General features: G+C 41.9%; 1 protein-coding gene across 10 annotated transcripts; it reads right to left on the bottom strand.

Annotated features, from left to right (window-relative positions):
* Positions 1-656: 656 nt before the first annotated feature.
* pax6b (paired box 6b) lies at positions 657-24,017 on the bottom strand. 10 transcript variants are annotated; one of them, XM_061744520.1, is made up of 15 exons: positions 23,871-24,017; positions 17,676-17,858; positions 14,829-14,902; positions 14,521-14,574; positions 13,698-13,721; positions 11,083-11,213; positions 10,768-10,803; positions 10,467-10,682; positions 9,346-9,511; positions 5,679-5,837; positions 5,370-5,452; positions 5,095-5,245; positions 4,095-4,207; positions 3,697-3,838; positions 657-1,806 (listed from the first exon to the last, which is right to left on the bottom strand). In XM_061744520.1, the coding sequence occupies exons 4-15, from the start codon at positions 14,531-14,533 to the stop codon at positions 1,721-1,723; spliced, it is 1,320 nt and encodes a 439-aa protein (XP_061600504.1). In that variant the 5' UTR covers positions 14,534-14,574; positions 14,829-14,902; positions 17,676-17,858; positions 23,871-24,017; the 3' UTR covers positions 657-1,720. The 10 variants fall into 10 exon arrangements, with proteins under 10 accessions (XP_061600504.1, XP_061600510.1, XP_061600459.1 ...); XM_061744526.1 differs by lacking the exon at positions 13,698-13,721; XM_061744475.1 differs by lacking the exon at positions 14,829-14,902.
* Between the last annotated feature and the right edge of the window lie 658 nt (positions 24,018-24,675).

The raw sequence follows: 24,675 nt of genomic DNA, 5'->3' as shown, positions 1-24,675 counted from the left end.
GGCTTCCTTTAAGACACAATTTTACTGTACAAAATGTTTTATAGTTTTCACAAAATACATTTAGAAAGCTCCATTTTTTTTAAATAAAATTAAATTGAAATATTTAAGAGACAGCGTGTAGACGTTTTATCTCAGAAGCAATGCTCAGACGTAAACCCAGTGTGTGTCCATGTTCTACGTACACACTGAAGAAAAAAAAATGCAAAAACTCAAAAGAGCATGACAGATGATGCTAGAAAAACCCTCCCATGGTCTTCAATTATAAATAAGGACTGCGGGGTTCAACTGCAGTCTTCCGAACTCAAAGCCAGTGTAATTGAACAGAACGTGTTTACAAAATTTTGCAACACAAGACTAGTATCTTTAAAAAAAAAAAAAAAACATTGTGTACTAGATGAAATACAAAGGCTTTGGTCTGTTTTACAATCAACAATGATTAAATTTGATATGTACTTGTAAACAACTGCCAAACACTTAAGTTTTAAACTCTGTCAAGCAATGTTTAATCATAATTATAAGAGTTAAATATTTCTAGTTGCACATGTTTTGACCATAGGACACTATATTACAACTATACCTAAGAGACAAATTGTACCTGACCCTAAAGAAACGTATTTCATGATGCATGGAACATTTATAGAATATTCTCGGGGATATAAATGAAATCAACTTTTATTGGAGAAATCTTTCTGGAAGATTTCTAGGGAAGACAAGTACTTTACATTTTGACAGAAACAAACTTGATTATATTGAAGACGCAGTCTACCATTTACAGATTCCAGGTATCGTTTTGCACCTGTTTTCCACATGTAATGTTCTTCGTGGTAATCGAGAGTCAATCCAACCACCGATGCAAGACGTCAAAGTTGTGTGGTATCTTTTCGCTCTCGCAGCTCCTGATAGTGGTCCGTGTCTAACGAGCCGGCAAAAGTGTGGCCTATGTCAAAGAAGCCAGCGTCAGTGGCTGGATCGAGTTTTCCGTTTCCTCTGCTAAATATCCATTCATACGAAATAAAACAAATAAATAGTTTTCTTTTTTGACACAGTCAGAGGCTTCCCTCCAGCTTTTCGTCTTTAATGATATGCAGTTGTGTCCATAGACCATGCAAAGGCTGGCAGAAAGTCTCGATATAAGCAGATTAAAAGATATTCATGGCAGAATCTCTCAGGTTCTCCTCTCGCAAAGCAAACGCAAGACCAACATGGTTTTCTAGCAGTCCATCTATCAGTACTTGATTTTGTTTTTTTTTGTTTTGTTTTTTTTTTGTTTTGTTTTGTTTTTTCATAATAACATACAAATGGCCATTTACAAACACACCAGAGAAAAGAAGGAAACAATGACTGAAGTTGGAAATAGAAAAAAAAAAAAAAAAAAAAAAAAAAAACTGATAAGTTTTTGTTCCATAAAAATTTAACACCGGGCACTTTACAGAGGTCCATTTTTTTCCTGTTTCTCCATCGTTGTTCTCTTCTCCAAGTCCTCATTTGAATGTGCCTAGAGCTACATAACAGCACACTGTCCCAGTGGAAAAAACAAAGCCCAGACGTCCCAAGGCTCTCCCAGAGTCTCTCTTTCTTTCTTGCATTCCTCCTCTCCTGGCTGATGCCTCTTCTCAACCCTCTCCCGCCTTCTCTACTCTCCTGTGCCATGTATGTGTGAGGAGCACTGCCGGAGGGTGATGGTGGAGTGGGTGCTTACAGGGTGAAGTAGCTCTTCTCTCTACTGTAGTCTTGACCAGTACTGAGACATGTCAGGCTCGCTCCCTGGGACTTGGACAGGGACAGACACTCCAGGAGAGATGAGTCCTGCAGACACAAAAGGAGAACGAAATTAGTAAACAATGAAACAAATCAACCAAAAATATGTCAAAAATCCCCAGAAGAATGAATTAGATGAGTGGACGATCTGTACACTGTCAGGGTGACAAATAGGACAGAGCATTGTGCTTTAAAAGCTTGCAAAACAGGTGGACAAGCATGGGGCTGCAATGAGTCACAATGCCCTGCACATGGTTGCTCAGTAAAATGCTTGCAAGCTCGATAAATTGAGGCAGTGGCAATGGCATTTAAACCAAACGTACAACAGCAAATGAATCAAATTAATTAGCAATTTAGCACAGAGGAAATGTGGTTATGCATGATTAACTCTTCATGACTATAACCAGTATATATGGCTCTCAGAAACAGCACCCTAATGGGGTGGAACTAAACTATGTGCTGGAGTCGTAGGAGTGACATGATGGCCTAGAGTGGCAATGAAATGAACTGCGTTCGTGCTCCCGCAGAGAGAAAATAATATGACATGTAGAAATATTGACCCTCGGTCATTTATAGCGTTATGTCTCAAATGGACGGGATGAAAAGGGAAAAGTCGGTATGACAGATCATAAATCAAAGATGGCTCAGCCTAGACTCACAAGAGGATGTTATAACTGCATTGGTCCACATGCCTAAAAAGTAGCAGTCTTACAGTCTGTGGGTAAAAAGCTTGATATGGAAACGCAGGGCAAGATCCGTTTGATATTATGGTTACACAACTCCCAACTTCTGACCACACGAGTAAAAACATGCACATCATGTATTGAGTAGCCTACATTATCAGCCGTCTTGAGATTATGCTCTAAACTGCATAACTGTACCGCTCACTTTGTGAAATGGGTCTGATACCCTTCCCCCTTTCACAGCCATTTCCTTTGGTAGAGAACATACCGAACCAATCACAACGATGCTGGGCTTTTACAATGACTCATACTACATACCCCTACAGTATCAACAAAGATGGGTGCAGAATTGCTCCTGGCACGTTGGATCAACATGTTTTACTGCTAAACCAACAACACCCATTTACCAGACTTTATACTCCACTACAAGCATTTTGGATGTATTTCGTTGATGATACTCTGGTTGTCGCTTTGCCTACATCCCATGCTTTTTTTCTCTGGCAGTTTCATCTGTGTCCATTAGTACCATCCCCAGGAAATGAAAGTCATATGCAGAGAAAACCGACTAATTCCTGCAATAAAAGGCTGACTAGTACATCCTGAAATAGCCGCAATGTAGTATGCATCATGTACTATCAGCACAGTGTACAAGATTGTGTACTACTACAGGAAGAATTTACAGTATGCAACTAACCAGTCAACCTTGCATACTGTATCCCACGATGCAATACACAACCACAGCCATCAACAGTCTCAACAACAAAATAGCAGACATGGGATTGTTTACTTCTGCTTTCCAAAATTGAAAACTGATCATACATGCCTTAGTATGCAGCGAATTACATCACCCTTATGGTGCCATACTATGTACTATCCATGAAAGTAGGATCCACTAAGCTATACATACTATCATACTACTACATACTGCATACTGCGTATGCAATTTTGAAAATTGCATGTGATTATTATGTCACAATATAGGCTACTGAACAAAGTCCCATGGCAACACATAGGCCGTCTCCATATTTACAGAAGGAAACTCATCAGTAGAGTCAGTCGTACAATTTTGAAACCTTTAATCTGAAACTGCAACATCTTGTGCTGTGGACCAATGCAGCTTTCATCTGTTCTGTCATGGAATCGTGTTGTATGACTATGTAGTACTACCCCCTTATTACAGCAGAGGTGGCAGATATTTTAGAGAGTACACTGTTTCATTGTGTGGACGTTGGAAAACAATGAACTTTCTGCCTACCTGTTGAGGTGGTACCAGAAGTGGTCATTGATTGGCTGTTCATATGTGCCTGCATATGAGGGGGCGTGTATGTTTCGTAGCTCCGCCCGTTCACAGGCGGACTGGTAGGCAACATGCAGGAATAAGAGGAGGTCTGGCTGGGCTATAGATGAGGAGAAAATGTTATATTAGCTTTGCCAACCATAGTTTGTAACTTTTCAGATGTCTTACTGTAATTTGTTTTTGTTATTTTTTTTTCACTCCTTTTCTGTCAGCAAGACGGTTGTTTAATTAAAAATATAACTAAGGAATTTCGTTTTGGCCTAGTGACAGTTTTAAATTAATGGCAGTCTGCTGGATTCCACTTTTACAATAAAGTCATAAAACTGTTCTGACATTGAATTTGGCACTTGACTTACTTGCATAGGTAGATTGTTCGCCATGGTGAAGCTGGGCATGGGAGGCAGCGCACTGTAGGTGTTTGTTAGTGCAGAGTCAGGTCTGCCCAGCATTGACCCCGAGGTGAAAGACACTGCAAAGTGGGTGAGAGGGAAAAAAAAATAGAAGACGAGGATGAAACGACACATTTCTCTGGCAGACAGTTCTCCGATGAGGGAGCCTCGTCTCATTAGCGATCAGCAGTGCGTGCGTAAGGTGACGCCTTATTTGACAGACTGATAAGTCCGGACAGATACTGTACAGAGAGCGTCTCAGGTGATTGACTTGTGAGCAGGAGCTCCGGCTCCGCCGCTGTGCCCCTCGTGCCTGATTCTGTAATTACTTACATAGTCAGCTGAGAAGTTTTGTTCAGTCATCCATTAAAAGGAAAAGCACCGGCGCTTCTTCATGTGAACTAGAGCGCACCGCTACCGAACGCCCCTTATATTAATCCGCAGGCTGTCACATAATACTGTTTGGTTGTACTTCACGTGGATTCTGTCTGATTTGGACCCACTTTGAACAGTTAAAAGTCTTCTTAAAGAATTTCCATGACAAAAACTCAAAATCTTAACAAGAATATTTGACTTGACTCATGGAAAAAACAACAATGTTCACCTGTTTCAAGTAGATATTCACTTTAATAAGTAGAAAAATCTCCCAGTGGAACAAACATTTTTTGCTTGTAATGACAAGATAAATCTTGTCCCACTGGCAGATTTTTCTACTTATTTCAAGTGAAAATGTACTTGAAACAGGTGAAAATTGTCAAATAAGTTATTTTTCTGGTAATGACTCTTGTTTTAAGTGTAATGAGATTTTTTTGACTAAAAATTAGACATTTTAACTAGAAATAAGACAAATATTCCTGGTAAGATTTTGAGTTTTTGAGCTGTACTTTGGCTTTAACGGTTTAAGCAGCACTAAAGTTGACTTTAAGCCCATCATATAAAGGGCTGAGTGTGTGATGCGTTCACGTACCCGGCGTGGTGGGCTGCGGGATGGCCTGGTACACGCTGGTGCTGAAGCTGCTGCTGATGGGGATGTGACTGGAGGAGTTGTTGGCCTGTCTGCGCTGGTTCCGCAGCTTCTCCTCTCGCCTCCACTTTGCTCTTCTGTTTGAGAACCACACCTGCAAGGAAAAATTCATTACATCATACATTGTTTTGTTTTTTTCCTTACAGGCAATAATTTCAAGGCAACGTTTGCGGACTTTTTGGCAAAATAATTCAAGAAGACAAGAGGAGGACACTTACTTGTATTCTTGCTTCTGGCAGGTCGATTTTGGCTGCTAGTCTTTCTCGTGCAAAAACGTCCGGATAGTGAGTTCTTTCGAATTCTTTAATAAAAAAAAAAACAACAAAGTAAATGTGTCAGTAAATATTGAATGACACAGTCAGTTTATTAGATGCTTAATTCAAGACATGTATCCAAAACGCGCCTTAAATGAGGCGACACATGCCTTCATAGGCCTCAGGTTTGGAATTCACTTATTTTATTTTTAAGCAAATATATATCCCCGTGCAGAATGTATGTTTCAAGAAATGAGGGTTTGATTCTCAGACCTTTTTCCAGAGCCTCGATCTGCTCCTGTGTGAAGGACGTGCGGTTTCTCTGTAGTTTCCTCTTGAGCTGCAGTCTCATCTGCGTCTCCTCTGAATCCTCGCCGTTCGAGCTGATGGAGTTCGTGTTTTCCCCTGCACCGTCCTGTTGTTGGCAGCCATCTGAAGAGGGGAAGAAAAAAAAGGAGGAAAAAGCGTTTAATGGAAATATACATTCACTTAAGCTAATTGAATAATTAATTATCGGGCCTCGTGTTGCATCAGCCTACAGCTAATTGTGCAGAGCGCGGTGCTACATCATTAATTAAGACCCCCCATCATGGTTAATTTAATTCAAAATCAGAGGAATTATTGTAATTTCTCCCCTAATGTTGCCAGACTACACACGAGTGCCTGTGTGAAAAGGAGCAACGTCAAGAAAGGGAAGAAGAAGAAGAAAAAAAAGGGGGGCTCAACAGTGAAAGTGTTTGGAAAATATTGTGGGAAAAACACACTCGTGAGGTAAAGGTTCCGCGTGCTTAACGCGACCCAACAATGGTGCTTGTCCTCAAAAGGTTAAGAGAAATGTGACAAGATGTGGCGAGCCTCTTTTCAGAGCCTATGAAATGTATTAAAACCCCCAAGCTCTGTAGCTCCCCCACCTTTCTTTCTTTTTTTTATTTTTTTTTTTAAGGACAGAGCAGTGTGTCATTGGTCGTCCCCATATGGGCGTTGGTAGAGCCATTGAGGTGACCACCAACTTTTGAATAGAAGAAGACGCTTTTCAGAGTGATACAATGCCTTCAGGAGTAAGGGAAACCATTAAACTATGGACAGCCACTGCCGACCAGCGAGCCCTCGGTGGGTGTAATATATGGGAGGGTTTGGGGGGGCGTTGGAGATGACAAAAGGATCCTCTCTCTGTGGAGGCGCGCAGGCTATAGTACTTTGGCATTGTGCGCACGAGGATCCCAGTCAACAGAGCTTTGAGTCCAGTGTGTTAACCCTTATCCACTACCATCATTAATCACGTCCCCCGGCCAGCTACACGCCAGTCAGGATTTCTATCTTCAATTGGAAACAAATGAGTGAGGAGAGAGCATGCAACCCCCTGAACAACCCAAAATAAGGCCAATCTATTCACTGCTCCTGCTTGTCCGCGGTGGGCCTAAAGGCCCCTTCAGTCGCTGGGCGAGGCTTATCGACTAATGTCTGTCTTGTTGTTAAACGTCATTATCACACCGAGAAGTTAATGTGAAATTAAGCAGCGGGTGACTCGATGGAGGGAGGTTTGTGTAATATCTCACTCATCTCTACCTGGTGCAATGGCTGGAAGTCGGGAAATGGCATTCAAATTTTCCTGAATAGAGTTTTTACAATTTTTTTATGGATGTTTGAGGAAGAGGTGTGGAATCAAAGTTTAACAATAAGTGGATAGTGAGAGAGAGGGAGAGAGAGAGAGAGAGAGAGAGAGAGAGAGAGAGAGGGGGGGGGGGGAGAGAGAGAGGGAGAGAGAGAGCGTCCATGGGGAAACCTGATTCGACCTGTTTCTTTAACTATTTCCCTTTGCCGCATAATCACAAAGTATTCACCTATAGACCAATAGTTTGTATCCACGCTATTTGTTTCTTCGCTTCGGATAATCCATAAAAAGGAGCGAATGTGCAGCTATTATCCGTCTGCCAGACCCACTGACGCTGGGATGGGATTTGTTTTCTTTATAAAAGCGCTGGGAAATAAACTCATTCTTTAGTATCACGATGCCTCAGCCAGTGAGGCGTAAAAGCAGGAGAGAGAGGAGGAAAAAAGAGGGGGGGAGATACCGACCCAATTGCGGCACCTTTCAGCTGCTGTGACTGGATCAAAACACTCTTGAGAAACCGCTTAAAACTGAAAGAGAAAGTGAGAAACTAAATCCTATAGACGGGATTTGGAGCCGTAAGAATGAGAAAGAGATGAAAGACGAAATCGGTGCGGAGTTTTTATTCGTTCCTCTTTGGATAGAGTTGTCTTCTTTTGGGGCCCTGTCACTCTCCGTGTAGCTTTTATATGTGCTTACCCGGCTGGCTGATGGAAAACATATTTTCGATCCCCAGAGACAACTACTTTCGCCTCTTACCTAAAAACACAATAACCACTCCAACCACCCATTATTTAATCCATATTTTTCTATTTGTATTTCTTATTTTCTTTGTTATTTTTAGTTCTCGTAAATGCTTGTTATGATAGGTTTTTTAATGGAACGAAAAAAAGAATAAATAACAAAAATAATTAATTAATTAATATAAGAATAATAAAATAATAATATTAATGATAGAAAAATTGTACAGGATTAATTTCATTCGTTTATATTCGTTTATATTATTAGTTTCCGCTTGTTGATGACAACCCCACGTGTCCGAGCGCTCATCAAACAAATGCTAATTTTAATTTGCCTCGACTGAATTCCAACACTCCTCTCTACAAGGCGCGCACAATGCTTTCCCGTTTAATGGCTGAGTGGGCTTTTTAAGAAATAAGAGATGCGTCTTAAATGAAACCCCAGCCGGTGTTTTTGGCCTGCAGCAGGCCGACATGAGGCTACTGGGAGCGCCTCTGAAGTCGCAGCGTTTCCACAGCATCCCTACCATCTCCACACTCCTGCATGTTGCCATAATGAGACACAAAGGCCTTCTAATGAGCAATTACACGTAGCGCGGAGCGTTCCCATAACCAATCATTGCGTGTGAAGGGAAACATTCCTTTGTGCGCGGCTCCGTCCGCAGAGCTCTGGCCGGCTCTGCCTCCGTCAGGAGGGGAGGAAAACCAACACCTCCGCTCAAAGGACGAGCCGCTGTCACGCACATCCACGTCTGCGACAGTGGAGGCATTGAGACCTGATGCATGACCTATGTGGCTTCCTCTAATCGGCAGGTCTTAATTGAGGGTCTTGTTAGAGGGATTGAAAATACGCCCCCCTTCCAATACCTGCATGTAGAGGACAGCCATTCATGTTCTTACATAGGTATTTACAGTGGTGGACAGTAACGGAGTAAATTTACTTCAGTACTGTACTTAAGTACATATCCAGAGTATTTGTACTTTACTTGAGTATTAGATTTCTTTGGTACTTATTACTCTTACTTGAATACATTTCCAAGACAAATATTTTTACTTTTACTCGAGTAAATTTCTAGGAAGGCTGAAAAGTACTCGTTACTTTCAGGTCTGCTCTTTTTTCTTCTTCCCTAAAGCTGGTTTCAAAGAGTTAATTCTCAGAAACAAGAGTTAAAAGATCCTTAAATTAATTTAGAAAAAATATAGTAATTTACTGATGTGGAAAATAAGACATTTACTCTTACTCTTACTTTTACTTAAAGTTAATTTAAAAGCATTTACTTTTGGATACTTAAGTAACTTTAAAAGCAAGTACTTTTCTACTCTTACTCGAGTAATATTTTGACTGAGCTACTTTTACTTGTAACGGAGTAAATTTTGACCAGTAATATATGTACTCTTACTCAAGTACTGGGGTCGAGTACTCTGTCCACCTCTGGGTATTTATGACGACTTTTAAAAAGCAAATCAATATAATTTGTGGCTGATACAATATGCTCTTGATCCACCCTTGTGTCCCCTTTTTTTAATGCAACATGCAGCCGCGTGCATCGTCAAGGTGTGTTCCTCTTCCATGTGTGATGGTGAGGCTCACCTTGGCTGGGCTGGCCCGGCACCGATGTTCCGGGGTACCAGCCGGGCCGGGTCCCCCAGGTTCCTGTCTGACCGTTCAGCATTCTCAGCTTGTCATACATGCCATCTGCGCCCATCTGTTGCTTTTCACTAGCCAGGTTGCGGAGGACTCTGTTTATTGATGACACCTGAGTGACAAGTCACACACACAACGACAGAAAAAAGTGAGGGTCGTATAGGGGATTCGGGTCTCGTGGAGGAGAAGTGCAGAGAATCGTTCTGTCAATTTCTGCTACCTGCCGAGAAATGCTACTTTGTGGTTCTGCGCATGCGCATAGTCGATTTTCAAAGTTTGATTGCCACGCTAAATTGATAATATGGGATGTTGAGTATTTGATCCTTCAAAAATACACTACCCATGACATGAATTGCATTACACTTTGTGAACATTATACGATAAAGAGAAGAAAAAAACAATTCTATCGCTTTATTTGATATTGATTCAGTCATTCGCATTTATTTAACCATGGCAGGTCATTAAGAACACATTCTTATTTACAATGACGGCCTGGCAAGTGACAAGGACCACTTGGGGGAGAAATGAAGTGGGCTTAGGGAGTAAAAAACAGTAAAATTGTAGCCTATGCAAAGGTAGAAAACCATTGGGTAGTATTTTTTGGCAAAGCAGCAGAAATTGGCAGAACACCGGTACAAGGTGAGGGTGCGCGCCGGAGTCACGGGAGTTTAGCCACGTGCACCTTGTGGTCTCAATAAGTTTTGGGAGGATGTTAAAGCGCACAAATAGCCAGCAACGTATGGAGTGTATGTTTGGGTGATCTCCCACCACCCACACCGCCCACAACCACACACACACATGCACACTTTAAACGCAACGTATCTAATTAAGCCTAAATTATGATCCGCGTTAAATCAACGCGCACCCTACGCCGTATGGGTACGCGGCGACGCGCAGCGTACGCCGTAGGCTCTGCGTTGGTGTAACGCGGAACCATAAATCAGCCTTTAGACTGAATGATTGTATGACCATCTCCTTTACCTTCATTGCATTAGGGGGAAAAAAATGTAATTTCACGTGGCAAATGGAATCATGCACATACAACTTTCAACTGTCAGTTCACTTACGCTGGGTATGTTGTCGTTGGTGCAGATCCCCTCCGAGAGCAGCCGGTCGCGGATCTCCCACGCGAAGATAGACGGACACTCCCGCTTGTACTGCGCGATTTTGGCGACCACCTCTGGAGTGGCGACCCTGGGCTTGCTGCCGCCTATCGCTCTCGGTCTTATGGAGCCAGTTTCATAATATCTTCCCAGGATCTTGCTCACGCAACCGTTGGAGACCTGCATATGGAAACAAAAGACACAATTCACATACATTATTTATGACTATTAGCGGAATTTCTAAGATGGCTCAAATAATTATCACCTTTTCACTGTCCAGCACTTGGACTTCATCATGGGTCTATGAACACAGAAAATATGCCTTGAATTGTACATTGGGCATTTTTTCCCCCCCTATATAATAGTTTTTTCTCGGCCTTGTCTTGTCCAGTCACTGGCTTAAAACCATCAGAAAAACAGACATTAGTGCGACACAAAATGTGGATTTCATATGCACATCAAAGCCTTATGCCATTCCAAATTTCCTCCTTGAGTTAATTTTAAAACTGCAGATTGTATCCACTGAAAAGACAATTTTGTGTACACCTGTTTCCTGCTCAAAACGGAGTGTGACGGTCACCTGTAGTATCCTGGAGATGTCGCAGGGTCGAGCACCGCTGTGAGCAAGTTCAACTATTTTCTGCCTGGTGGAATCCGGCAGCGGTCTACCATTAACAAACACACCACCAAGCTGGTTCACGCCACTGTGACCTACATGGAGACAAAAGCATCGGAGTCATCACGGCGCAGCACGGCACCAAGTGAAATACACAAGACAGCAAATGATCTGCATGTAATGGTGAGCACAATGCTTAACGCTTTCAGGATAAAAACCGAGTTTGAGATGCAGCATGAAGGCAGGATATATAAGTTTAATTCGGTCTTTACTTTTGCCGCTGAGCGTTATTCAAATAATTCTCATGAATCGCGGTGCAATGGTGGCATAAAAAAAATGTTAAGGATCAGCATCCTGATCTGGATACAAACATGTAGCAGGTAACACATGCAGAACATGGACCAAAACAACAGCAGCGTCTCACAAACCAGGACAAAACATCTCGGTATATGCTCTATAAAATGATAAGTCAACAACTGACTCGGTCTCCTGCTCCGATAAAATTCCACCAACCTTTTATGAAACCGGCAAAGTCCGGCGTTAAAGCACTGGCCCCGTTATCCATCCCCCTCACCAAGACCAGCCCCTCACTCATGATCTATCTTTTAAATGCCAACCAGCAACATAGAAAACCTCATAAAAGAGCAAGCCGAAATATTGTATGAAATTAGAGTCCATTCAAAACCATCGGATTTATTTTAAAAAGTGGCAAAGTGGGAAACTCTTGCGCTAAAATCTTCCCAGAGAACGCAATAAATGACGCGCGACTATGGCGATAATAAGCAGGAGGAAATAAACTCCAAAGTAGCGATCTTCATAATTGGCAATTGTCTATTTAAAAAAAAAAAGAAAAGAAAAAAAAAAAAAAAAAAAAGCTTTTTGGAAATTCTTCCTAAACAGCTCCATGGCATATCTGTAAAGCACAGAATAAGAGCGCAAACCTGAAGCCAAATGGAAGGGCTGACTCCCCGGAGTGCCTGAGCTGCTCTCTGTTTCTCCGCTCCCTTCCCCTGCGCTGCCGCCCGGTGCATTGACTCCGGGAGCAGAGGCTCCTTAGCAATAAATAAGCTCCAAATATAGAAGAGGGGGAAAATATGATGAGCCTGCCTGACATTTGTCTTTAAAATAAAGCTAGCTGCACGTCAAGTTTGAGCTTAATTTCTGGAAATAGGCGGAAGTCGCCTCGGATCATGCATGGGAGGCTAATTGAAAAGATCAGTTGGAGCACTTGTGGCAGGCATGTCACTTTATGACACCGCTCTGCTTTTGAAAATCGCATCGTCACGACAAATAGTAGCATGATAAAACGACCCTTTCTGTCTGCATTTGGATATCACTCAGACAAAATTGGACGCTACTCGTTTACCCTCGGAGGGAGACTTCGTTTTAAGGTGGCCAGCGGCTACGCGCGGTCACACAAACGAGGGCGCGCCTGGATTCTTAACATATTAAAAGTGACATGCAGTTTCCCCCCCTTGTTTGTATTTGACAACAAATGCTCAGAGCCACTGCAGTCCTGTTGTGTGCAATCGGTGGGTGTCTTCACTCTGAAATGTGCTACAGTATAGCCCGTCCTGCCTTAAATGCAGACTTTATCTATCTTAAATAACAGAAATGGGGTCTGTTTATACTTGACTGCATCGAAACCTGTTTAACTGGGTTACGTATCGCTTTTTTTCCCGGAATGTGTAATAATCTTCTCGCGCGGATCTGATTGATAGTAAATCCATTATCATCCCTCTTGCTCTTTGGTAATTCCAGGATTAAGTGGAATTAATAGACTTCTTACGCTGAAATTGGCCTACACACATGCAGCAGGCCTTCAATGCGGGTTCTCCGCCACTAAGTCCATCACCACTTGATTTATAACCGTCATAGAAATCCTCTGGATCGATTTAAAAAAAAAAAAAAAAAAAAAAAAAAGAAACCCACCAGTTAACTGCGGCAACATAAAAATCAAACACTCCTTAGGGTTAAGTCTTAATCATGGCGCAATTCCCTCAAGTGCCCAGAGTCGATCTCGCCCGCTGGCGCTGATTATGCGCCTTGTATTCTATTGCAAGTCGACTAATAGGAAAACATATGGTGTCAATTTGGACGCTCCCCACCATATACACCCAGGAGTTATTAGCACAAAAGCCAGCGAGGCCGTCGCGACCTTTAGACAACCCAAAGGGCCGGGCCCAATGATATCTCCTCGGCAATTCGCACCAGACATCACACGCCAAGCCAGGGGAGCATCCCATTAACATCAATCCCAGCAAAGCAGGAGCACCGGGCCATTGTAGCAGCTTTGATAAGACCCCCATCAAATCTATAATGGACAACTGGCAAGCAAGAAAAAGAAAGGAGGGAGGGGGGGCCTTGGCGCCTGGAAAATAAGACAGCAATCCCAATATAGCGAGTCTGAATGCTTTTGTGTTTGACACTTGAATCACACCTGTACACATCAAAAACGAGCCCACTGGCATGTGGACCAACACTGGACTCAAACATGTTTGAACTAATGCGAACACATTACAGCACATACACGTCATCAAGGTATATGGAGAAGAGTGTAATGAAATTATTCCACACACCTTCATCACAGATGTCATACACCTCTTGTCCAGCAGCAAGAGAGAAAATGTTTCATGTTTATCCTTTTTTTTCCCAGCAGACACACATAAGCAGACACACACACACACACCAGGATTAAGACTTTAAGTAACTTCATCTAGCTTGTTTTGATTGGCACCCACGACAACATGGCTGTTTTAATATTTATCTCCCGCTCTGAGCTCAGCCTGCGCCTACGAGTGAGGCCTGCGGTTATAATATGAGCATTTTCTTTCTAGTTCATGCTGTCTGTCCGGGAAGAGTATGGACTAATCTACATAAGACATTATTGCTATTCCTCCTGTTTCATGCAGGGCTCTTCTCTGCGCAGCTAATCTTGTATGCAGCCTGGCAGCCAGCTCTAACGCTAATGCAGACGGCTGTGCAATTATTTAATACCAACTCAAGCAGAAACAAAAATCTCCCTCTCAACCCCAACCCCCTCTATTCTCCCCTTCTCCCTCCTCTTCTTCTCTCTGGAGAAGGACGGCGTGTGATTAACTTGTTCTATAATAACTTGCCTATATGATTGCAAAAAATATATATAAAATAAGATAAATTAACTGCGATGAAACAGTCGTCAACTAACTAAGCATATTCCCCCCTGCACCTTGAAGGTTATGCCCCCCCGCACCCCCTCCCCTCCCATGTATACTTTATTTTAAAAATGCATCTTAAACAAATTCAGTGCAAAATGTCAGTGGCTGTTGCTTCAGTGCAACCACGTTAAAACCTGCGGCTGTAATCAGAAGTTTCAAAACAGAATAATAGATATATGCATAGATGTATATAAAAACAACTTACTGTTCTGCATCATTGAGGCTACGCCAGACTCCCACGTGGCTTGGTTGTGGTATTCTAAGCGTCACAAGGAAATAACAAAACTGGTTAGCATCAAATAATAACTCTAGTGTACAGATCTTTCTTTTTTTTTTATTATTATTGCCTGGTTTAAATGTCAAAAATGATTTTCAGCAATTCCTTACAAAAAAATACATAAAGTTTCTCATTTCGTTCGATTTGATTTTTGTTCGGATCTGCTTCATTAACATTAAAGATGCACAGTGAATGTTGACATCCTCAGTGTATGTATGGATCTTATTTAAACTTGCCTGGAAACAGAGTTGACTGTCCACTCTATTACAATTTAGTCAATCATCTGCCGTTTTCACTACTTAATGTCTCCCTAGGACAAAGCAAAACAACACATTAGCACAGCCACAGCTATACTGGTGTTTAAGCCTAATATCTGCATTTGTTCTTTTTCTTTTCTTTTCTTTTTTTTTCCTTTTGGCCTACATTTGCAATTAACCCAAATCTTGCTGCCAAGTAAATAAATTAAAATTGACGCGGGACAACACTGATGTCAGGTCTGTTTCTGAAAGCACCTGTCTCAATCAATTCAAACTGACAGCCTGTGGAAATTAACTGTTCTTTTATAAGGCTTTATTTATTTTCTAACTTTCAAACAAAGAAATCAGCCTTCATCGTCCCAGCAAGAGGCCTCTACAGGCTTTTTTTTTCTTCTTCTTTAAACTTGATATCCCTCCTCTTGTTGAGTCTCTCGGGGGGGAATCTGTACAGTGACACACGCTGTCTACCTCGCCTCGCTGCTCTGCAAAAAGTCCAGACCAGGAGGGGGTACAAAGCTGCTGCACAAAGCCTGCTGGACCCCAACAATGCACCCCCTTTTCTGCCTCCGTATACCCCAAAAACCGGGGAGAAACTCGGCCTCCGCTACTAGAAACACGCAGCTTCCCCACTAAACACACCAACAAGTTCAGATTAATACAAAGAGCCGGAGGCATGTATCCACCCCCTCCGGGACCATTCACACACAAACTCACACACACACGCACACACTGGCGCTTCCCACACACACGTACACACGACCGTGACCCCGCTACCGCTGATGCGTGAATGTAGGTTTTGTTTGTCCCTCTTTTAAATATATATATGTATCTAAAAGACGGCTAAGCGGGGATTTTTTTTTTAATAAAGTGTTTCCTTGTTATAAATATTTGGTTGTTATTTGGTGCTGCTGGTGCGAGTTGTAAAGCGGGTTTGAAGACACAACAGCGCAGTGGGGGGCTCAATTGGAAAAGACAAATGCAGTAAAGAAGCTATTGAAAGGGGGACAGATAAAAAAAAGGGGGCCAGGGAGGGAGAAGTCTGAAGTTTTCATTTTCTCCCTCCGTGCAAAGTTGTGTTGCACCGAGAGCAAAATGGTCTGCAATGTCGACGGCTGCAGACTGCGCTCACACCGAAACTAGTTGGGGAGATATCTTAACACGCAGGGCCTCCATTACATTTACAATGTAGCTCCTTTTCAGCTCTTGACAAACGTGCTGCTCGCTCATTAATCAAATTCAGATTCCTTCACACTGCCACACATGCTCCTGGTCAGTCTGTAAACCTCAAAATATCACAGAAAAAAAAACGATTTAAGCATATGTGTGTATATATATATATATATATATATATATATATATATATATATATATATATATATATATATATATATATATATACGTGTGTATGTGTGTATTCAGTTTCAACTCACAGCCATGACGTAGATAGGAAACAAGTGTAAGTAAAATAATTACTTAGTGGTCAGTCAGCATGAAAATACGCTGCAGTCAGTAGCTTTTTTAGCTCAAGATCAAGTGGTTAATCATTTATTTAGGGTCGAAAGCTCAAACGTTGCTGTTTCTGAGGTTAACTACGATCTAATCTGCATTTCTTTTCCTGTAGTAATCCGGAACAACAATGTCTTAATTCAGCAAGCCTACTGTGCCCGCTGGATGCAGCACTCACAACATTCACATGCACATGTAGGCCTCTGATGTAAAGGTAACGCTGCAACTTGGAGACAAATACTTAGAAAAATATTATTATTAATATTATTATTATTATTGTTATTATTATTATTATTATTATTATTATTATTGTAGAGAAAATTTGATGAATTCGTCAACATATTAAACCTCAGCTAAAACTATTAAATAATAATACATGCGTAATTATTATATTCTAGTGTTTTTATTAGTTATTTTTTTAAAAGATGTTTTCTCTGTTTAAACTTAATTTACCAGGAAGATAAAATTAAAATGCAGTTTGTCTATTTAAATGAACACAACTGACGTCTTATTTTCTGTATGTGTTTGAAGAAAATATTAGCATATGTATGTGTCCATATTTAGTTGTTTTTTTTTTTCATAAATTTGAGTACATTTTTGAAACCGGCTAATTGCTGTTCTAACTTTATAGTTCAGTATGAAAAAAACACCACACAGCTATAAAATAAGTTCCTGCTTCTGTTAAGTGCAATAAGTAACAGTTTTAAAAATGAGAATAGTTCCGTTTTTATGGGCATACAATCAAATGCCTTTTAAAAAAGGGGGCCTCCTTCGCTTGTAATTCCGTAGGTCTGCAAGTGCTTGTTGGAGTTTCTTTTTTTTTCTTCTTCTCTTCCACTTCTTCTCCTTCTTAGAAGGCGCTTGGGTGACTCGCCTGCATGAATCAATCTGACACCTTTCCTCAACGGGTCATTGCGCCCCATTCCCCACGATGATCACTGTCCTGGCGCAACGTGACTTTTTACTCTTAGCTGTCATAAATAAGCGGCGAACTATCCGTGCAGGGGCCTAAACACGGCAACAAAAACGGAGCGGATAAAAACCGGTGGAGGCGCTAAAGGCTGTTCGCACTTGTGAGGGAGTCCAGTCAGAAGACAGGCTGAGTCCACACGGACAAACACCACAACCTCAACACTGATCCTCAGCCTGCAGCACAAAACATCCCAGCTGGCCCAAGAATAATAATAATAATAATAATAATAATAATAATAATAATAATAATAATAATAATAATAATAATAATAATAATAATAATAATAATAATAATAATAATAATGCATTCATTTAAGAGTACGAGCAAACTTCTAGAGAGGATCTCACCTTTTTGGGGCATCCTGGGTCGTTGTCAAAGTCCTTGTTAACTATAGGCTGTAGCGCCTAGTTCTCCACACCAAAAAAAAAGGAGGGGAGAAAAAAAGCCGACCAGGATCGGTCTCTCTTGGGAAGTTTCTACGAGGAAAAATTAGTTTCCAGTGGTCTTCGGCGGAGACGGAGGGGATATCCCTGCGAAGGAGACAGAGATTGACAGTGAACTCAGATGTCAGGACGCACGGAGTTTGGCGAGGATGTGCGCTGGCGTGTGAGAGAGCGAATGAGAGAGTCGGGATGACAGAGAGAGAGAGAGAGAGAGAGAGAGAGAGAGAGAGAGAGAGAGGGGGGGGGGGGAGAGGGGGGGGGGCGAGGGAGGCTGGAGGGAAAGAGGGGAGGGAGGGAGGGAGGGAGGGGGGGTAAAGAGAATGAACACACCTATGCTGATTGTTGATGGAACAAGTGTATTAATGTATGTGTTCCTGGTTTGCCGTGTGCACCTCTCCTCTCCTCTCCTCTTCTCTCCTCTTCACTCCTCTCCTCTCCTCTCCTCCCACTGCTGCTCTTCACTGGCCCATTAGCGCGACCCGACCTCTGTCATCATCCCCCATATAAACACTTCCCCCTGCTCTACAGCCAAAGCGGGAAACGGGGCCGAGTCACAGCAAGAGTGAGAGAGGGAGAGAGACAGAGAGAGAGAGAGAGAGAGAGAGAGGGGGGGTGTCTCTTGTTCCCAACCCACTGATCAGCCCACGCATGCAAATACCCAGCCTTCACTCTCTGAATATTGCCCCACTGCAAAAGCAACTTCCTCGGAAATGCCCATTGGACGGAGAGCTCTATTCTTCCAGGCTGAATTGGGTCCGCGCAGGGAATCTCAGGCATGTTCAGCCCCAACCTGAGGCTAGCTACTGAAAAAAAGAGAAAAGAAAAGAAAAGAAAAAAAGGGGGGTGTATAGCAGTAGAGAGCAGCGCACACGCGAATGTTGGAGCTCGTAACACCAAATTAAGATCACAAAGCGCTGCAGCGTGCCTTTTATAAAGCAGCCGATGTTCACAGATGCGATTAGTGTATAAGAGACGCGCGTACTCGTACTTCTTCAAAGTTTTGGGAGCAAAGAACTGGTCGTGATTTGAGAAGTTTGGATTGACGCTGCAGCAGCATATATGCACACATGTGAAATAAAAACAGAGGCGGTCTAGGGGCACTATGGTGCACCATGCACGCAGAGACGCACGAATATGCTGTTTAGTTTTGCGCTTTAAATGGGTATAAACCCATACAACGTCCTTTGCATTTTAAAAACCACGGCTTTTCCCTCAATGGGGGGAGAAAAAAAAGTCCACCACGTGCTTTTGTTTATTCTCTTTAGCATCCCCAGTCCCCTGGATTTCCTGTCAACCGGAGCGCAGTGCGTAAAGAGCGCAGCCTTTAGGCAAGCTCGGCTGCATTTTACGGACATGTTTACGGAGCAGCACGACGTCACTCCTGCGACCTGACAGCGGAACAGCGTGCACAAATAAAGCAAAGCAAAATGACTGCGTGGCCATGGCCGCACGCTCCCTAAACTGCGCAGGTTCAATTACTCAACTATTAACGCACAGCTCGACGCACCCAAAAGCAAACCCCTCTGCGCCTCGGTTTTGGGCAGTATACCAGTCTCAGCAACAAGGAGTCCCGTCGCTTAAAAAAAAAGAAAGAAAAGTGGGGGGTTTGGAGCGAGGGAAGAGAGTTGTGTGGACGTGGAAGCCAAACTGAAGCAGAAAAGGGGGTGCATAGAAGGGCGAAGAGAATGAGACAAGTATGGGCTGGCATAAGCACGGGGGGGGGAGGGGAGAGAAAATACTTTCTTTCCCTTTTTCTGGAGATGGGAGGCCACGAAATGAAGTCATGGAGGCCTACACTTGACTTTCTTTGACATGTGGAAAAAGTAGGAGAAGTCAGAGCTCATCAATAAAACACTTCGGAGGTGAAAGAGGGCTCCCTGGCCACCGCATTCCTGACTGCGGGTTCAATGAGTAGACAAACGACGATGCCAGAGAGAGAGAGAGAGAGAGAGAGAGAGAGAGAGAGAGAGAGAGAGAGAGAGAGAGAGAGGAGGGAAGTGAGGGACTGCCCGGCTTGAATGGGGCCCACAGTGGGCCGGCGAGATAATGAGCTGAGAGGACCGGCTCAAACTGTCACCGAGGGTCCCGTGGTGAGGAACAACACTTTGGCCAATGCTCCTTCATCAAACAACCCGTAAACTAAACGAGCACATTCATCTGTTTCTCCTGCCTGCTTTGTTTCTACTTACTCAGACTGGTGGCTCTGCCTATAGGCCTGCCGTGAATGGCCGCAGCTTATATCAGCGAAGGGGTGGGTGGGTGTATGGGGGGGGGGGGGGGGGGATTCCCTAACATTTTCACGTCAGGGACCCCTCCTATTAGACATGCATTAGACCACAACACCCCCACCCTCCACCCCCACAACCCCTCTCTCCCAGTCCCCCAACCTGCAGAGCAGTTTGTGCTGTAAAGGGACCTCGTGTTTCAATCTGCAATTATTGTTATGAAGAATATACCACATTTAAGTTGAGGTGAAACTATATCTTCTGGTTAATTTGAGAGAAGTTACTCGGAATGGATCGCAATTAGAGCCAGAAAAAAAAAACGACACAGAGCAATTAATGGCAAAGAGGTTGTTGACTGCGAGGCCAAAAAGTTTCGCAGTGTCTTCTAAAGTATTGTGGACCGCCGTGCCGAGAGCATGTGCCTCACCAGAGCTGTGGCAACCATTGTTTTTTTCTAAACAAAAGATGTTTCAATTAAAGGTTCTGATTTGAGCTCATAATAAGATCTAACAAAATAACCACAAAATTGAGTCCAAATAAACTTTCCAAAATCATATTCTTAACGTTTTATGAGATAGGCCTATCCTATATCCTATACCTTTGTTGTACAGAGGTTATTATTACCACTCGCTCTTTGCAGGCTGCAGCTGTCAAGCACGCACAGCACCAACCTGCCCCTGCTGAAAGACAGATTCCCCGATGAGAGTGTCAAGTAGTTTTCTTTGGAGACAATACCTCCAGTAGGTTATTGATTCCTTTGGTTAAGCTGTAAATCCGCTCCGAGAGCTAATTCGTTGTCTCCTTGCACTCTCAAGAGATTTTTGTGTTGTTTTCTTTCTTTCTTTTCTTTTCTTTTTTTTGTTACCTCACAACCTTCACTGATAAATCAAGTCGGCCAGCAGCATATAAGGACTCTCATGGCATAAAGTTAGTCATATATGTATCTGCATTATGTTTATTTCTTAGTTGTGTGTCTAGGCTGGGTGTGATTGCTCTATGAATTTGTTCCAAATAAAAGTGTCTGTATGCGTTTGGGGGGGAGTGGAGAGGAGGGGAGGGGGGGATGTTGGGAAAGCAATTAGCCCAATTCGGATTAGCAACAACTAATGTCACAGGCCTTGAAAGGAAAGCCTAATCTGGTCGCTATTTCCCCCCCGAGGCAATGTGGTATTTGTACCCCTCTAGAAACTTTTAAATACAAAAAAGAAAGAAAGAATAAGCGAAATAAGGACTAAAAATCGTGAGAGATCTGCAGGGAAAATCATTGTTTTCAGCCAGGGGAGAGGGCGCAGTGGGGACATATAGTCACCTTTCGAATTTGGCTTTTTGCATTGATTAGAGGTGTAACAGTTGACCATCGACCAACTGATAAATCTTTTTTTTTTTTTTTTTTTTTTAAGAAATCCATCTGCTTATGCATGCGTTTTTTTGAGGACCAGGATACATTTCTCTTTTTCTATATTAGTTTTGATAATTGTTTCCCTTTGGCTATCTCCCACTGGGGGTTCACTCACCTCTTATTGATCAGGACGTCTTGGGGGATCAGGGAATATTAGGATATTATAACTTCCCCAGTAATAGTAAAATGTGTTCATATATTTTATATTTTTTTATCTGTATTTTTTTCTTCATTATTAAACGTATTATTTCAAAAGTCACCCATACCAGTGGGAGGAAACGACCGTCATTTGTTTTGTCTCGGGACACTGGCGTCTAGAGGTTAAACTATTAAGTGTAACTGTTGTTGACCCATGTCGACCTGCCGCTCAGAAAACCATCATTTACAGCCACACCTGCTTACATACATGAGGTTTTACGATATTTGATATATTTGTTGTTAAATATTTATATACATAACATTCTGAGTATGACTACTGTAATACCTAAAACATAAAAAATAATAATTAGATAATAATACATTGATGATGAATGTGAATTAATATTGGTTCATGTCAACTGTCTTCTTACAATATATAATAAATCGTGCAAAATTATTATTCACAGAAAAAAACAGTATTGGTAATACTAATAATAATAATAAAAAGAAGAAGAAGAAAAGCAACAATAAAAATAAATAAATAATAATAATATATAAAATAATAATAATAATGATAATAACTTAAATTTTTACAATTATTATTATCATTATTAATAATATTATTATTATTATTAGTATTATTAGTATTATTATTATGCATTTAAGAATATTAAAGATGTACAATTATTATGTATATGTACTGGTCATTACAGAAAACATTTGATTAATGATAAACAATGTATTATTTATAGATTTAAAATGTATATAAAAGCACGTGTCCATAAATGTGGAAACAGTGCCATATTAAGGTGAAATGTCATGCATCAAACAGCTTGTGTGGATTTTCCACGTTTTCTTTTTTTCTTTTTCTTCCTTTCTTTACCTTTGGTATGAATTATTTGCATTTCTAAAAAGCAGAGGTCTGTTTTCATGAGCAGTATTTTAGAAGTACTGGCTTGTTGGACTTCAGTGCGCAGATTTCTCCAATCTGGTGTTTTCTGCTGTGCGGCGGTGCACGTGGAGGGCAACCCGCGACGGCAGCTCTTCTAATGGCGGCTCATTTTTCAGCAGGTCGAGTAAACATAAGGAGACGTCACTTCATCACGGCCTGGGTCAAAACCACGCTTTCCAAATGGGAAATATTTAGACCAAATTTCCATATCTTTCCATTCTAAATACCCAATTCTTACAACCACAATGCTTACACGCGCTTTTACCAACCACAATTAACATCTGCATGTGACTGACATCTGTATTTTTTTTTAAATCTACATCCTTCACTGTTTCAATGCAGGGTGCATTAATAATAAAGTGTTCATCATTCAGAGTTCATAGTCTTTGTAGTTTGTGAAGATGCGGAGAAAACTGGATGTTTCGGTGCAGGACACTGAGAGTGAACAGTCCGATAAAGCCCTCTCCTGGCAAAAGGCTGAATGCTGGGATAAACACCGGGGCTAATGGTGTCACAGCGCTGCTCGACAAGCATGACAGGAAGAAACAGTGGAGCCAAACATGCAGGAACCGGGAGCACAGACGTCCAGAGACCGCAGCGACTATTTGGACCAGAGTCGAGATTATATCATAAATAGATAATAATGCAGGCGCATGTCACCACAGGAAGGAAGGCAGAATATCAAAGTTTTTTTCTTTTGTTGTTGTATTTTTAAGTACATCATAGGCATTGGGACAAGTCATTTAACATTTCAAGGATTTCCTTAGACTTTTATTATTGTCACTATTATTGTTTACCTTTTTCTTTTACCGAGGTTTGAAAAAAGTGTTAAAAGTTGAAAAACTTGTTCTGTTTTCAGATTAGCCTTGCACTTTCTTTATTCAATTATTACGACAAAATAATCTCCACGTTCAAACAGAAGCTTAAGTGCGATGAAGAGACGCATACATGGTCTTAAACAAACACACAAAAAGCAAAACTCCCCGGCAGCAGCGTTCTCACCTGCCTGATGGATCGACTTGAGCTGATTACAAATGTACTCTTCTGGTCCAAGTCGTTCATTTTCTCTGCGTAAAGGTGGCACCAACAACTGCAGCTTAAGTCTTCAGTAAATTACGCTTATTATACGCTCTGAGAGATGACAACAATAACGAGATCCGCTCAGTGCTTTACTTTGCGTGGATGCATAACTCCTGGACGGCATGGAGCAATGTGCATGCATATAAACGTCACCTTTAAACCGCATATGCCTCGTGCTGGATAACCGCCGGTTTCATGTTTTGGAAGATTAGGAAAAAAACAAATAAGTACAAGCCCACCCAGGTGTTTTGCACAAGAGTACTGAAACATATTTTAAAAAAAAAGTATAATCCGCTCAAACTCACCGGACGAAAGGCGGCAGCGGTCTGTAATCGGTATCCTGTGCGCATAAAGTCTCGTCCTCCTTCCCCCCGGATCTCTCCTCCGTGTCACCTCAACACAAACTTGTAGGTCCCGATTCAAATCTCTCTACTTTTGGATCCGTCGTTGAGTTGAAATGTCAATGTGAGTGAGAAAAAAAAATCTGCGGCTCTTAGCAGCAACTTTCCCTTCAGCATCAGCCTGAAGTTGGCAGTGATTGGCTGGAGCGACGGGCCGACGTCACACCTTGGACAGGACAGCGCGGAACTGGGAAGTGCGCAAAGGTACATGTGGGACGCACCGGCCTGGTTATTGTCCCACTGCTGTGGGTACAGACAATAACAACCAACCAACTCTGCTTGTCCACGTTATAACTTCATTTTATTTCATTAAAACGGTTCATTGTTTCACCGTGTTCCACTTTAGTTCAGTTTGATCCCACTTCTGTTTTGTCCCCAAATTTCATGGGACGGGAATCGAATAGTTGTTCTCTCTTGAATTTTCACTTGTCTCTACATTAGAGCAGCTCCCACTGAACCTGTCCAAGCTGCTCAGGAGATCTTCAGCAAGAAAGATGCTTAGCAAAGATGAGTTGATGAATATGCTCCAGGTCTCTCCAGAGATTTAAATAGCAAAAGGCCAATGAGGGGGATTCACTCATCTTATCCTGAACTTGTTTAGTCATATGTTAAAATCTGGCGAATTATTTCTATCTCTACTTGTTTTTATCTTTAAAAAAAATTATGTTCTTCATAAAGTTTTGAATTATGGAAACTTAGCCATAATTGA

Source organism: Cololabis saira, chromosome 2 (assembly GCF_033807715.1).
Source record: "Cololabis saira isolate AMF1-May2022 chromosome 2, fColSai1.1, whole genome shotgun sequence".
Taxonomy (NCBI): domain Eukaryota; kingdom Metazoa; phylum Chordata; class Actinopteri; order Beloniformes; family Belonidae; genus Cololabis; species Cololabis saira.
Note: the sequence above shows the minus strand (reverse complement) of the source record. Positions and strands in the feature narration are given on the sequence as shown.

What these genes read in the sequence shown, in the direction of transcription:
- pax6b (XM_061744475.1), bottom strand. An exon ending in GTATGACATCTGTGATGAAG is followed by an intron (nt 11,214 to 13,697) that starts GTGTGTGGAATA and finishes GTCTCCATGTAG; the next exon opens with GTCACAGTGGCGTGAACCAG. An exon ending in GCCGGGCCAGCCCAGCCAAG is followed by an intron (nt 5,838 to 9,345) that starts GTGAGCCTCACC and finishes TCCCCTCTTCAG; the next exon opens with ATGGCTGCCAACAACAGGAC.